General features: G+C 34.7%; 1 protein-coding gene across 1 annotated transcript in view; it reads right to left on the bottom strand.

Annotated features, from left to right (window-relative positions):
- The window catches only part of LOC132562923 (bone morphogenetic protein 10-like), a 33,690-nt gene extending 28,858 nt beyond the window's left edge, over positions 1-4,832 (bottom strand). The window contains exon 1 of the mRNA XM_060227699.1: positions 4,410-4,832. Coding sequence (XP_060083682.1) covers positions 4,410-4,832 — 423 coding nt within the window. The remainder of the gene's footprint in view (positions 1-4,409) is intronic.
- Positions 4,833-15,115: the final 10,283 nt, after the last annotated feature.

Here is a 15,115-nt window from a genome sequence, read left to right as displayed (position 1 = left end):
TTACCCACAATACGGTGTGTAGAACTCACTGATTTACCCACAATACGGTGTGTAGAACTCACTGATTTACCCACAATACGGTGTGTAGGACTCACTGATTTACCCACAATACGGTGTGTAGAACTCACTGATTTACCCACAATACGGTGTGTAGGACTCGCTGATTTACCCACAATACGATGTGTAGAACTCGCTGATTTACCCACAATACGGTGTGTAGGACTCACTGATTTACCCACAATACGGTGTGTAGAACTCACTGATTTACCCACAATACGGTGTGTAGAACTCACTGATTTACCCACAATACGGTGTGTAGAACTCACTGATTTACCCACAATACGGTATGTAGAATTTACCCACAATACGGTGTGTAGAACACTGATTTACCCACAATACGGTGTGTAGAACTCACTGATTTACCCACAATACGGTGTGTAGACTGATTTACCCACAATACGGTGTGTAGGACTCACTGATTTACCCACAATACGGTGTGTAGAACTCACTGATTTACCCACAATACGGTGTGTAGAACTCACTGATTTACCCACAATACGGTGTGTAGAACTCACTGATTTACCCACAATACGGTGTGTAGGGCTCACTGATTTACCCACAATACGGTGTGTAGAACTCACTCACTGATTTACCCACAATACGGTGTGTAGGGCTCACTGATTTACCCACAATACGGTGTGTAGAACTCACTGATTTACCCACAATACGGTGTGTAGAACTCACTGATTTACCCACAATACGGTGTGTAGGACTCACTGATTTACCCACAGTACGGTGTGTAGAACTCACTGATTTACCCACAATACGGTGTGTAGGACTCACTGATTTACCCACAATACGGTGTGTAGAACTCACTGATTTACCCACAATACGGTGTGTAGGGCTCACTGATTTACCCACAATACGGTGTGTAGAACTCACTGATTTACCCACAATACGGTGTGTAGAACTCACTGATTTACCCACAATACGGTGTGTAGGGCTCACTGATTTACCCACAATACGGTGTGTAGGACTCACTGATTTACCCACAATACGGTGTGTAGAACTCACTGATTTACCCACAATACGGTGTGTAGAACTCACTGATTTACCCACAATACGGTGTGTAGAACTCACTGATTTACCCACAATACGGTGTGTAGGACTCACTGATTTACCCACAATACGGTGTGTAGAACTCACTGATTTACCCACAATACGGTGTGTAGGGCTCACTGATTTACCCATTACATGAGGAAACTAACCAGATTTCCTTATGTACCATCCGACACTAACGTTTTAAGTTATATAATTACTTTATCCTTCAGATCCAGTAAATGTCCTTTGATCATTTGAAACAAGACGTACATATATCGGACTGAAGCTTTCCTTTTAACACTATGACCTTCTATCGGTCTCGTTCGTGAAATATTTATGTTATTACAGTAAGCGTACAAACACATACAGCGCCGAGAAGAGTAGCGCTTTGTCGCTACGTAATCAAAACATGATTTATCAAAATAAAAAGAAGATAAGTCCTTAAAATAAGTTCAGATTTCTCTTTTCCGAAGATTTTGTCTCAGATAAATCCTAGTTTAGAAACATCCACACGTTAGACACAATTATCAATAATAGTATTTATAAACTAACCGAACTAAGACGAGTGAACGGAAGCTATCTGTGTATATAATTCATATCTATGTATATTGAATTCATGCCCGTGTATATTGATATAATCCGTGTCTGTGTATATTGATATTATCCGTGTCAGTGTATATTGATATAACCCGTGTCCGTGTATATTAATATAATCCGTGTCCGTGTATATTGATATTGTCCGTGTCAGTGTATATTGATATTATCCGTGTCAGTGTATATTGATATAACCCGTGTTTGTGTATATTAATATAATCCGTGTCTGTGTATATTGATATAATCCGTGTCTGTGTATATTGATATTATCCGTGTCAGTGTATATTGATATAACCCGTGTCCGTGTATATTAATATAATCCGTGTCCGTGTATATTGATATTATCCGTGTCAGTGTATATTGATATAACCCGTGTTTGTGTATATTAATATAATCCGTGTCTGTGTATATTGATATAATCCGTGTCCGTGTATATTGATATAAACCGTGTCCGTGTATATTGATATAATCCGTGTCTGTGTATATTGCTATAATGCATGTCTGTGTATATTGATATAATCCGTATCCGTGTCTGTGTATACTGATATAATCCGTGTCTGTGTATATTGATATAATCCGTGTCTGTGTATATTGATATAATCCGTGTCTGTGTATATTGATATAATCCGTGTCTCTGTATATCGATATAACCCGTTGCTGTGTTGGTCGTGATATTTTTAAGGAAAAGGAATTTTAGAAAGAGTCCTTTTTTCCGATGCTAGATTGCTCAATGTTTACATGGCCTAATTTCGGATATGATGAGTGTATCTGTATTTTTGTGATCCGGTGTGTTACGGTATTTTAATGTTTAATAGTTATGCATGTTATGGTTAGTAGATATATTAACGAAATACCACATTGTGACTGTATAGTTCATCGTTTTTGACAATCCAGTTTTATATCTAGATAGTGAATTTGAGGTTCTTGTATAGCTATCACAAATTGAAATAGAATTGCTGTAAGGAGAAGCTAAAAAACACTTACCCCCTCCTAACGCCCCACGTCAACTTTTTCTCAATCTATTGAAAGATTAAGACTACTCTTTAAAAAGGAAATGTTTGCTTCAAAGTGTTCATTAGTGACCTTTAACCGTGACCGTCCACCACCAAAGTCTACTCAGATGTAGACCTTGAAAGGATGAAGCTATGCTGTGAATATGGACTAAATATGTCCATGGGTTCATGTGTAACTTGTATAAATGTTTATCACGACCGCACGGACGGACGGACGTTACAAAGTGATTACTGTAAACCCTACCTTACGTAGTTAGGAGGCGGCAAATGACACAATAAAGAAATTCTGATTATAATCCCCTTAATGATGTAGATTTCTGGAATTCTGGGTAAATAATTTACTCAGGCGAGTCTATATCTACAGTACAATGAGTATTCGTCTTGTCAGCCAGAATTCCTATATTCGATCACCAGCGGAAGCATTTAAAATGTGCCTATCAATCAGGGAAAAGATTAAAGCGACGGGAGTATGTGTTGTAGAAACAGTGCGTTACATGTAGGAAGATAGTTAGTTCCATGTCACTACTAATTATCATCGTCATTTCCCGTGTAAATGTGCCAGGAACTCCATCTCTCACCTGTTCTTTACAAACTGACAAAACGTAAGATAATTGCTGGCTTAAAAAGACTGTAAAATGTCTTTCAAACACGTAAGGTTTCTTCATTCATCACTTGCCCAACAGTGGCTATGTTAGCATGAAAACTTAAATATAAACCTAGAAACACTTAATGACAGTCAAACCTTACGAAGATGCAGTTTATGTTGCTATGACTTCAGACCTAATTACAGCTCCTTGGTGAAGAACGTTTTTTACTCCGTAAACCCTCGTTCATGTTCGATGGTTTTTATGAAGCTAGCGTCTCCTGGCAGAGCAGATTTCTCCGTTTGATGTGTGGACGTTGGAGGGTGTGCACTTACACCCTTAGATAGAACACTTGTGTTTCAACCCGAGTCTCATTCCATTTACATTAAGGTAACTAGTAGACTCTCATTAGAATGAAACACCTATCTCAACTGAAAATGTTTACTCAACATAAATTCACAACATCTATCTCTTTTAGAGTTTGTTCCTATATTTTTTGTAGGATCCATCGTTATTTCAAGTTTATGAATTTCAATCAGATATGTAGTGCAGGTGCGAACTCCGATTTGTTATATACAATAAATGACTTTGAGTATTCTATATATAAATAAGCAGCTATTTCATCAGAAAGTTGTTTAAACCAGAATACTAAACAACAATCCAATCAGCATTAACACTAAGGGTAATGTTCTGTCTAAACATCTCGATGGTATGCATTTAACTCACGTGGGCCTCCTCACCAGTCAAGATAAACCCGACCGTAAAAAGGATCACACGTGCTGTCATTTTCTTCATAGCGATATGTTTTGATTAAGGAATTATTTCACATTCACGTGAAAAAAAGTCTCTCGTGCCAGCCCGTCAGTCAACCCCGCTTCCACCAACAGATTCAACAACGGCAGAAAACACATCAGTGCCAACAGATGACAAGAAATTTAAGAAAATTCTCCCAAATCCACTATCCTAATGTTTTCTTTTTTATCGAAAAGATCAGAGCAGTATCTCTGAGGTGAGGGAAATATGACCGGAACCTTCGATCTATAAAAATGATAACTTGTGATTGTAGACAAATGATATAAAACAGACCAAACTAACACAATAAAACGTTACTTTGTACACAAATAGGCGGAAATAATGGTAGCTTACCTTCGCCCTGATTGATATTGGTGAAACTCCGGACTATGGACGATTCCGGACTGGCAAGTCGTTTGGAGGAATATTGTTTATACAGCTCCATCATATATTCCGGAGCATGATTAGATTGGTCCGTTAGTTGAATGGATTCCTCGGATTCCGGTGACATTGGTAAACTGGCTGGTAAAATATACTGACGCATTTCATCGGCACTCAATGTCGCTGACATTAAATCTATAGAGGTCGATTCAGCGTAATCCTCATAATCATCGTCGACGTCGTCGCGTCGTGTCCTCGTCAGCTGCTCTCGGGGTGGATCTACAGACAGCAGAGATCGACACTCTACAGCCTTAAGTAGCAAAATATGCACAAGAATGAACGGAGGAATTACCAGATTGGCCTTCATCGTCTGCTGAGATAGGGTGGCGCCAGACTTGTTTTACACGGCTTGTATATCCGACTAACTCGACGTAATACAATGATAATTACAACAACTTTATCAGCGAACCTTTCAGACAAACTCTGTCATCCATCTTTTGTGAGCCTGATCCGTGAGCTGAGCACACTAAGTATTGCCGTGGAGTATGACAATGTAAAACTTAATTGTATATATATCATTGTTGAGTAAGTCCTTTCTCCAACGTGTCACATTATTCGGGAATTAACAAATAACATTTTGCGGGGGTTTTCCTCCGACTAACCCCTGTCATTGTATGACGGCAACCAGATGACACCACTGTCCTGTTAACATGCCTGTAAACATAGTGTTCAATTAACATTTTTATTTTATTGCGTTTTTTATGACTGCCCGTGAAATCCATATTGGCCAAGCGGCACGTGGCAAGAGGGATAGTCCTTGCTCCACGCGTATCTGACAGGATAGTGTTCCACCCCGCTTATCTCGCAGCCCATTTCTTTTCTTCCTCAGAAAATAGTTGTTGGCATGTACTACACACCTTTTAGAAGGCTTCCTGAGATTGCCCACGTTTGGTTCACACTGTACACAACTTGCCCTCACCTGTCTCTCACAACGTTACGCTTGATAAACAGTCACATGCTTGACATTTCCACACGTCTCAACCAGTAGCTGATTTACCAGTACATGGGACCGACGTATATTCAACACTTTAGTAAAAGAATTTAGGAAGTTGTTTTGAAATCCCGCAACAATGTTAACACTGCAAATGTCACTTGATAATTGACCACGTCACTGGGCTCGATTCAAAAGATCAAAAGATGATACTGTCCGATCTCCCGGATATACAGTCACTCTTTCCGAGGAACAGGTTAGCTAAATACCACCTCCACAAAAAACCTTCTCTCTGAAAAGGGACAGCGTCCAAGTATCAGTGCAACCCGATACAACATCTCAGCGCTAGTTTCTATTGGTGTTCTGCACAATTTGAGAGGAAACACGAGCTTGCCAGAAGTTTAAAACACTTGTATTCAATTTTACATCTACAGGAACAATTTACAGAGAGCGTATTAATTTACTTGTCACAAAGGTCGTCCACACCTCCACATTTCTAGACTCTGTCGTGACAGAGCGTGTAATTTTGGTACGTCCCAGATCCAAGCTTCCGGAATTCATTACAGCTAACAACTTCTGAGAAATATTAAAATAATTTCAACTGTAATTACATTGATTTATAAACTGAATGCGGACCAGGGTAATATATATGTCGGCACCTGTAGAACTACAGTAATAGCCCGTTACGGATTGTTACCTTAACCTAAAGTCTAACTAACCCTAGTACAGTCATACTTACTACATGTGTTACACACGCCCCAATGGTTCTGCTATTACTGGGTTTAAATGGTACAGCACGAAGCTCTATATTCTGATAATTTATCAACCCATTCACGCTAAATTGGAATGAACGATTGCAATATTTCCTTCTGGAATATTTTGATACTTATGAAGCGAATCTCATATCGAAATTAATAATATCGTGTTAGATAGTACTAAAAGTGTTCCTTCTATCAACAAGTTTAATAATATCGTGTTAGATAGTACTGAAAGTGTTCCTTCTATCAGCAAGTTTAATAATATCGTGTTAGATAGTACTGAAAGTGTTCCTTCTATCAACAAGTTTAATAATATCGTGTTAGATAGTACTGAAAGTGTTCCTTCTATCAACAAGTTTAATAATATCGTGTTAGATAGTACTGAAAGTGTTCCTTCTATCAGCAAGTTTAATAATATCGTGTTAGATAGTACTGAAAGTGTTCCTTCTATTAACAAGTTTAGTGATATCGTGTTAGATAGCACTGAAAGTGTTCCTTCTATCAACAAGTTTAGTGATATCGTGTTAGATAGTACTGAAAGTGTTCCTTCTATCAACAAGTTTAATGATATCGTGTTAGATAGTACTGAAAGTGTTCCTTCTATCAACAAGTTTAATGGTATCGTGTTAGATAGTACTGAAAGTGTTCCTTCTATCAACAAGTTTAATGGTATCGTGTTAGATAGTACTGAAAGTGTTCCTTCTATCAACAAGTTTAATGGTATCGTGTTAGATAGTACTGAAAGTGTTCCTTCTATCAACAAGTTTAATGGTATCGTGTTAGATAGTACTGAAAGTGTTCCTTCTATCAACAAGTTTAATGGTATCGTGTTAGATAGTACTGAAAGTGTTCCTTCTATCAACAAGTTTAATGGTATCGTGTTAGATAGTACTGAAAGTGTTCCTTCTATCAACAAGTTTAATGGTATCGTGTTAGATAGTACTGAAAGTGTTCCTTCTATCAACAAGTTTAATGTTAGATAGTACGTGTTAGATAGAACTGAAAGTGTTCCTTCTATCAACAAGTTAATTTAATAATATCGTGTTAGATAGTACTGAAAGTGTTCCTTCTATCAACAGGTTTAATGATATCGTGTTAGATAGTACTGAAAGTGTTCCTTCTATCAACAAGTTTAATGATATCGTGTTAGATAGTACTGAAAGTGTTCCTTCTATCAACAAGTTTAATAATATCGTGTTAGATAGTACTGAAAGTGTTCCTTCTATCAACAAGTTTAATGATATCGTGTTAGATAGTACTGAAAGTGTTCCTTCTATCAACAAGTTTAATAATATCGTGTTAGATAGTACTGAAAGTGTTCCTTCTATCAACAAGTTTAATGATATCGTGTTAGATAGTACTGAAAGTGTTCCTTCTATCAACAAGTTTAATGATGTCGTGTTAGATAGTACTGAAAGTGTTCCTTCTATCAACAAGTTTAATAATATCGTGTTAGATAGTACTGAAAGTGTTCCTTCTATCAACAAGTTTAATAATATCGTGTTAGATAGTACTGAAAGTGTTCCTTCTATCAACAAGTTTAATAATATCGTGTTAGATAGTACTGAAAGTGTTCCTTCTATCAACAAATTAATTTAATGATATCGTGTTAGATAGTACTGAAAGTGTTCCTTCTATCAACAAGTTTAATGATATCGTGTTAGATAGTACTGAAAGTGTTCCTTCTATCAACAAATTAATTTAATGATATCGTGTTAGATAGAACTGAAAGTGTTCCTTCTATCAACAAGTTTAATAATATCGTGTTAGATAGTACTGAAAGTGTTCCTTCTATCAACAAATTAATTTAATAATATCGTGTTAGATAGTACTGAAAGTGTTCCTTCTATCAACAAGTTTAATGATATCGTGTTAGATAGTACTGAAAGTGTTCCTTCTATCAACAAGTTTAATGATATCGTGTTAGATAGTACTGAAAGTGTTCCTTCTATCAACAAGTTTAATGATATCGTGTTAGATAGTACTGAAAGTGTTCCTTCTATCAACAAGTTTAATGGTATCGTGTTAGATATTACTGAAAGTGTTCCTTCTATCAACAAGTTTAATGATATCGTGTTAGATAGTACTGAAAGTGTTCCTTCTATCAACAAGTTTAATGATATCGTGTTAGATAGTACTGAAAGTGTTCTTTCTATCAACAAGTTTAGTGATATCGTGTTAGATAGTACTGAAAGTGTTCCTTCTATCAACAAGTTTAATGATGTCGTGTTAGATAGTACTGAAAGTGTTCCTTCTATCAACAAGTTTAATGATGTCGTGTTAGATAGTACTGAAAGTGTTCCTTCTATCAACAAGTTAATTTAATAATATCGTGTTAGATAGTACTGACAGTGTTCCTTCTATCAACAAGTTTAATAATATCGTGTTAGATAGTACTGAAAGTGTTCCTTCTATCAACAAGTTTAATAATGTCGTGTTAGATAGTACTGAAAGTGTTCCTTCTATCAACAAGTTAATTTAATAATATCGTGTTAGATAGTACTGAAAGTGTTCCTTCTATAAACAAGTTTAATGATATCGTGTTAGATAGTACTGAAAGTGTTCCTTCTATCAACAAGTTTAATAATATCGTGTTAGATAGTACTGAAAGTGTTCCTTCTATCAACAAGTTTAATGATGTCGTGTTAGATAGTACTGAAAGTGTTCCTTCTATCAACAAGTTTAATGATATCGTGTTAGATAGTACTGAAAGTGTTCCTTCTATCAACAAGTTTAATAATATCGTGTTAGATAGTACTGAAAGTGTTCCTTCTATCAACAAGTTTAATAATATCGTGTTAGATAGTACTAAAAGTGTTCCTTCTATCAACAAGTTTAATAATATCGTGTTAGATAGTACTGAAAGTGTTCCTTCTATCAACAAGTTAATTTAATGATATCGTGTTAGATAGTACTGAAAGTGTTCCCTCTATCAACAAGTTAATTTAATGATATCGTGTTAGATAGTACTGAAAGTGTTCCCTCTATCAACAAGTTAATTTAATGATATCGTGTTAGATAGTACTGAAAGAGTTCCTTCTATCAACAAGTTAATTTAATAATATCGTGTTAGATAGAACTGAAAGTGTTCCTTCTATCAACAAGTTTAATAATATCGTGTTAGATAGTACTGAAAGTGTTCCTTCTATCAACAAGTTTAATGATATCGTGTTAGATAGTACTGAAAGTGTTCCTTCTATCAACAAGTTTAATGATATCGTGTTAGATAGTACTGAAAGTGTTCCTTCTATCAACAAGTTTAATGATGTCGTGTTAGATAGTACTGAAAGTGTTCCTTCTATCAACAAGTTTAATGATGTCGTGTTAGATAGTACTGAAAGTGTTCCTTCTATCAACAAGTTTAATGGTATCGTGTTAGATAGTACTGAAAGTGTTCCTTCTATCAACAAGTTTAATGGTATCGTGTTAGATAGTACTGAAAGTGTTCCTTCTATCATCAAGTTTAATGGTATCGTGTTAGATAGTACTGAAAGTGTTCCTTCTATCAACAAGTTTAATGGTATCGTGTTAGATAGTACTGAAAGTGTTCCTTCTATCAACAAGTTTAATGGTATCGTGTTAGATAGTACTGAAAGTGTTCCTTCTATCAACAAGTTTAATGATATCGTGTTAGATAGTACTGAAAGTATTCCTGCTATCAACAAGTTTAATGATATCGTGTTTGATCGAACTGAAAGTGTTCCTTCTATCAACAAGTTTAATGATATCGTGTTAGATAGTACTGAAAGAGTTCCTTCTATCAACAAATTTAATGATATTGTGTTAGATAGCACTGAAAGTGTTCCTTCTATCAACAAGTTTAATGATATCGTGTTAGATAGTACTGAAAGTGTTCCTTCTATCAACAAGTTTAATGGTATCGTGTTAGATAGTACTGAAAGTGTTCCTTCTATCAACAAGTTTAATGGTATCGTGTTAGATAGTACTGAAAGTGTTCCTTCTATCAACAAGTTTAATAATATCGTGTTAGATAGTACTGAAAGTGTTCCTTCTATCAACAAGTTTAATAATATCGTGTTAGATAGTACTGAAAGTGTTCCTTCTATCAACAAGTTTAATAATATCGTGTTAGATAGTACAAGTTTAATAATATCGTGTTAGATAGTACTGAAAGTGTTCCTTCTATCAACAAGTTAATTTAATGATATCGTGTTAGATAGTACTGAAAGTGTTCCCTCTATCAACAAGTTAATTTAATGATATCGTGTTAGATAGTACTGAAAGTGTTCCTTCTATCAACAAGTTAATTTAATAATATCGTGTTAGATAGTACTGAAAGTGTTCCTTCTATCAGCAAGTTTAATAATATCGTGTTAGATAGTACTGAAAGTGTTCCTTCTATCAACAAGTTTAATAATGTCGTGTTAGATAGTACTGAAAGTGTTCCTTCTATCAACAAGTTTAATAATATCGTGTTAGATAGTACTGAAAGTGTTCCCTCTATCAACAAGTTTAATGATATCGTGTTAGATAGTACTGAAAGTGTTCCTTCTATCAACAAGTTTAATGGTATCGTGTTAGATAGTACTGAAAGTGTTCCTTCTATCAACAAGTTTAATGGTATCGTGTTAGATAGTACTGAAAGTGTTCCTTCTATCAACAAGTTTAATGGTATCGTGTTAGATAGTACTGAAAGTGTTCCTTCTATCAACAAGTTTAATGGTATCGTGTTAGATAGTACTGAAAGTGTTCCTTCTATCAACAAGTTTAATGGTATCGTGTTAGATAGTACTGAAAGTGTTCCTTCTATCAACAAGTTTAATGGTATCGTGTTAGATAGTACTGAAAGTGTTCCTTCTATCAACAAGTTTAATGGTATCGTGTTAGATAGAACTGAAAGTGTTCCTTCTATCAACAAGTTAATTTAATAATATCGTGTTAGATAGTACTGAAAGTGTTCCTTTTATCAACAGGTTTAATGATATCGTGTTAGATAGTACTGAAAGTGTTCCTTCTATCAACAAGTTTAATGGTATCGTGTTAGATAGAACTGAAAGTGTTCCTTCTATCAACAAGTTAATTTAATAATATCGTGTTAGATAGTACTGAAAGTGTTCCTTCTATCAACAAGTTTAATGATATCGTGTTAGATAGTACTGAAAGTATTCCTGCTATCAACAAGTTTAATGATATCGTGTTAGATAGAACTGAAAGTGTTCCTTCTATCAACAAGTTTAATGGTATCGTGTTAGATAGTACTGAAAGTGTTCCTTCTATCAACAAGTTTAATGGTATCGTGTTAGATAGTACTGAAAGTGTTCCTTCTATCAACAAGTTTAATAATATCGTGTTAGATAGTACTGAAAGTGTTCCTTCTATCAACAAATTAATTTAATAATATCGTGTTAGATAGTACTGAAAGTGTTCCTTCTATCAACAAGTTTAATAATATCGTGTTAGACAGTACTGAAAGTGTTCCTTCTATCAACAAGTTAATTTAATAATATCGTGTTAGATAGTACTGAAAGTGTTCCTTCTATCAACAAATTAATTTAATGATATCGTGTTAGATAGAACTGAAAGTGTTCCTTCTATCAACAAGTTAATTTAATGATATCGTGTTAGATAGTACTGAAAGTGTTCCTTCTATCAACAAGTTAATTTAATAATATCGTGTTAGATAGAACTGAAAGTGTTCCTTCTATCAACAAGTTTAATAATATCGTGTTAGATAGTACTGAAAGTGTTCCCTCTATCAACAAGTTTAATGATATCGTGTTAGACAGTACTGAACGTGTTCCTTCCATCAACAAATTTAATGGCATCGTGTTAGATAGTACTGAAAGTGTTCCTTCTATCAACAAGTTTAATAATATCGTGTTAGATAGTACTGAAAGTGTTCCTTCTATCAACAGGTTTAATGATATCGTGTTAGATAGTACTGAAAGTGTTCCTTCTATCAACAAGTTGATTTAATGATATCGTGTTAGATAGTACTAAAAGTGTTCCTTCTATCAACAAATTAATTTAATGATATCGTGTTAGATAGAACTGAAAGAGTTCCTTCCATCAACAAGTTTAATGACATCGTGTTAGACAGTACTGAAAGAGTTCCTTCCATCAACAAGTTTAATGACATCGTGTTAGATAGTACTGAACGTGTTCCTTCCATCAACAAGTTTAATGACATCGTGTTAGATAGAACTGAAAGTGTTCCCTCTATCAACAAGTTAATTTAATAATATCGTGTTAGATAGAACTGAAAGTGTTCCTTCTATCAACAAGTTTAATGATATCGTGTTAGATAGTACTGAAAGTGTTCCTTCTATCAACAAGTTTAATAATATCGTGTTAGATAGTACTGAAAGTGTTCCTTCTATCAACAAGTTAATTTAATAATATCGTGTTAGATAGTACTGAAAGTGTTCCTTCTATTAACAAGTTTAATGGTATCGTGTTAGATAGTACTGAAAGTGTTCCCTCTATCAACAAGTTTAATGATATCGTGTTAGATAGTACTGAAAGTGTTCCTTCTATCAACAAGTTTAATGGTATCGTGTTAGATAGTACTGAAAGTGTTCCTTCTATCAACAAGTTTAATGGTATCGTGTTAGATAGAACTGAAAGTGTTCCTTCTATCAACAAGTTAATTTAATAATATCGTGTTAGATAGTACTGAAAGTGTTCCTTCTATCAACAGGTTTAATGATATCGTGTTAGATAGTACTGAAAGTGTTCCTTCTATCAACAAGTTTAATGGTATCGTGTTAGATAGAACTGAAAGTGTTCCTTCTATCAACAAGTTAATTTAATAATATCGTGTTAGATAGTACTGAAAGTGTTCCTTCTATCAACAGGTTTAATGATATCGTGTTAGATAGTACTGAAAGTGTTCCTTCTATCAACAAGTTTAATGATATCGTGTTAGATAGAACTGAAAGTGTTCCTTCTATCAACAAGTTTAATGGTATCGTGTTAGATAGTACTGAAAGTGTTCCTTCTATCAACAAGTTTAATGGTATCGTGTTAGATAGTACTGAAAGTGTTCCTTCTATCAACAAGTTTAATGGTATCGAGTTAGATAGTACTGAAAGAGTTCCTTCTATCAACAAGTTTAGTGATATCGTGTTAGATAGTACTGAAAGTGTTCCTTCTATTAACAAGTTTAATGATATCGTGTTAGATAGTACTGAAAGTGTTCCTTCTATCAACAAGTTTAGTGATATCGTGTTAGATAGTACTGAAAGTGTTCCTGCTATCAACAAGTTTAATGATATCGTGTTTGATATATGATATATGGCAGAAGACATTTTCCGTAATTATCTCCAAACTCAAAATATATCGTTCCGAATGACTCCTTACATTATTGAGTGAAAAATGTGTATTTTCTTTCAAAAAGTGGATTTAATAAGACTGCGTTATATTGAAAATAGAATTTCACTTACATACTTTTGAATATAAAGAATGATTGCTAATTACTTATTTCTGTGCTATTCCCAGGGATCACCAATGAAATACTGCAATGATTGATTTAGACTTGTTTCTTTTGTAGTTCATATCTGTAGATAAAATAAATAGCATACGTACAGAGACGTTTTGATATACTTTTCAAAAAATTCACATTTACCTACAGTATCCAGTAGATACATAAATAGTTCTATAGATCTCCATTTACCTACAGTATCCAGTAGATACATAAATAGTTCTATAGATCTCCATTTACCTACAGTATCCAGTAGATACATAAATAGTTCTATAGATCTCCATTTACCTACAGTATCCAGTAGATACATAAATAGTTCTATAGATCTCCATTTACCTACAGTATCCAGTAGGTACATAAATAGTTCTATAGATCTTCATACCTACGGTATCCAGTAGGTACATAAATAGTTCTATAGATCTCCATTTACCTACAGTATTCAGTAGGTACATAAATAGTTCTATTGATCTCCATTTACCTACAGTATCCAGTAGATACATAAATAGTTCTATAGATCTCCATTTACCTACAGTATCCAGTAGGTACATAAATAGTCCTATAGATCTCCATTTACCTACAGTATCCAGTAGGTACATAAACAGTTCTATAGATCTCCATTTACCTACAGTATCCAGTAGATACATAAATAGTTCTATAGATCTCCATTTACCTACAGTATCCAGTAGGTACATAAATAGTTCTATAGATCTCCATTTACCTACAGTATCCAGTAGGTACATAAATAGTTCTATAGATCTCCATTTACCTACAGTATCCAGTAGGTACATAAATAGTTTTATTGATCTCCATTTACCTACAGTATCCAGTAGGTACATAAATAGTTCTATAGATCTCCATTTACCTACGGTATCCAGTAGGTACATAAATAGTTCTATAGATCTCCATTTACCTACAGTATCCAGCAGGTACATAAATAGTTCTATAGATCTCCATATCTACGGTATCCAGTAGGTACATAAATAGTTCTATAGATCTCCATTTACCTACAGTATCCAGTAGGTACATAAATAGTCCTATAGATCTCCATTTACCTACAGTATCCAGTAGGTACATAAATAGTTCTATAGATCTCCATTTACCTACAGTATCCAGTAGGTACATAAATAGTTCTATAGATCTCCATTTACCTACAGTATCCAGTAGGTACATAAATAGTCCTCTAGATCTCCATTTACCTACAGTATCCAGTAGGTACATAAATAGTTCTATAGATCTCCATTTACCTACAGTATCCAGCAGGTACATAAATAGTTCTATAGATCTCCATTTACCTACAGTATCCAGTAGGTACATAAATAGTTCTATAGATCTCCATTTACCTACAGTATCCAGTAGGTACATAAATAGTCCTCTAGATCTCCATTTACCTACAGTATCCAGTAGGTACATAAATAGTCCTCTAGATCTCCATTTACCTACAGTATCCAGTAGGTACA

The sequence above is a fragment of the Ylistrum balloti genome, unplaced genomic scaffold, assembly GCF_031769215.1.
Source record: "Ylistrum balloti isolate Yb309-2 unplaced genomic scaffold, AGI_CSIRO_Ybal_v1 Utg371548, whole genome shotgun sequence".
NCBI lineage: Eukaryota > Metazoa > Mollusca > Bivalvia > Pectinida > Pectinidae > Ylistrum > Ylistrum balloti.
Note: the sequence above shows the minus strand (reverse complement) of the source record. Positions and strands in the feature narration are given on the sequence as shown.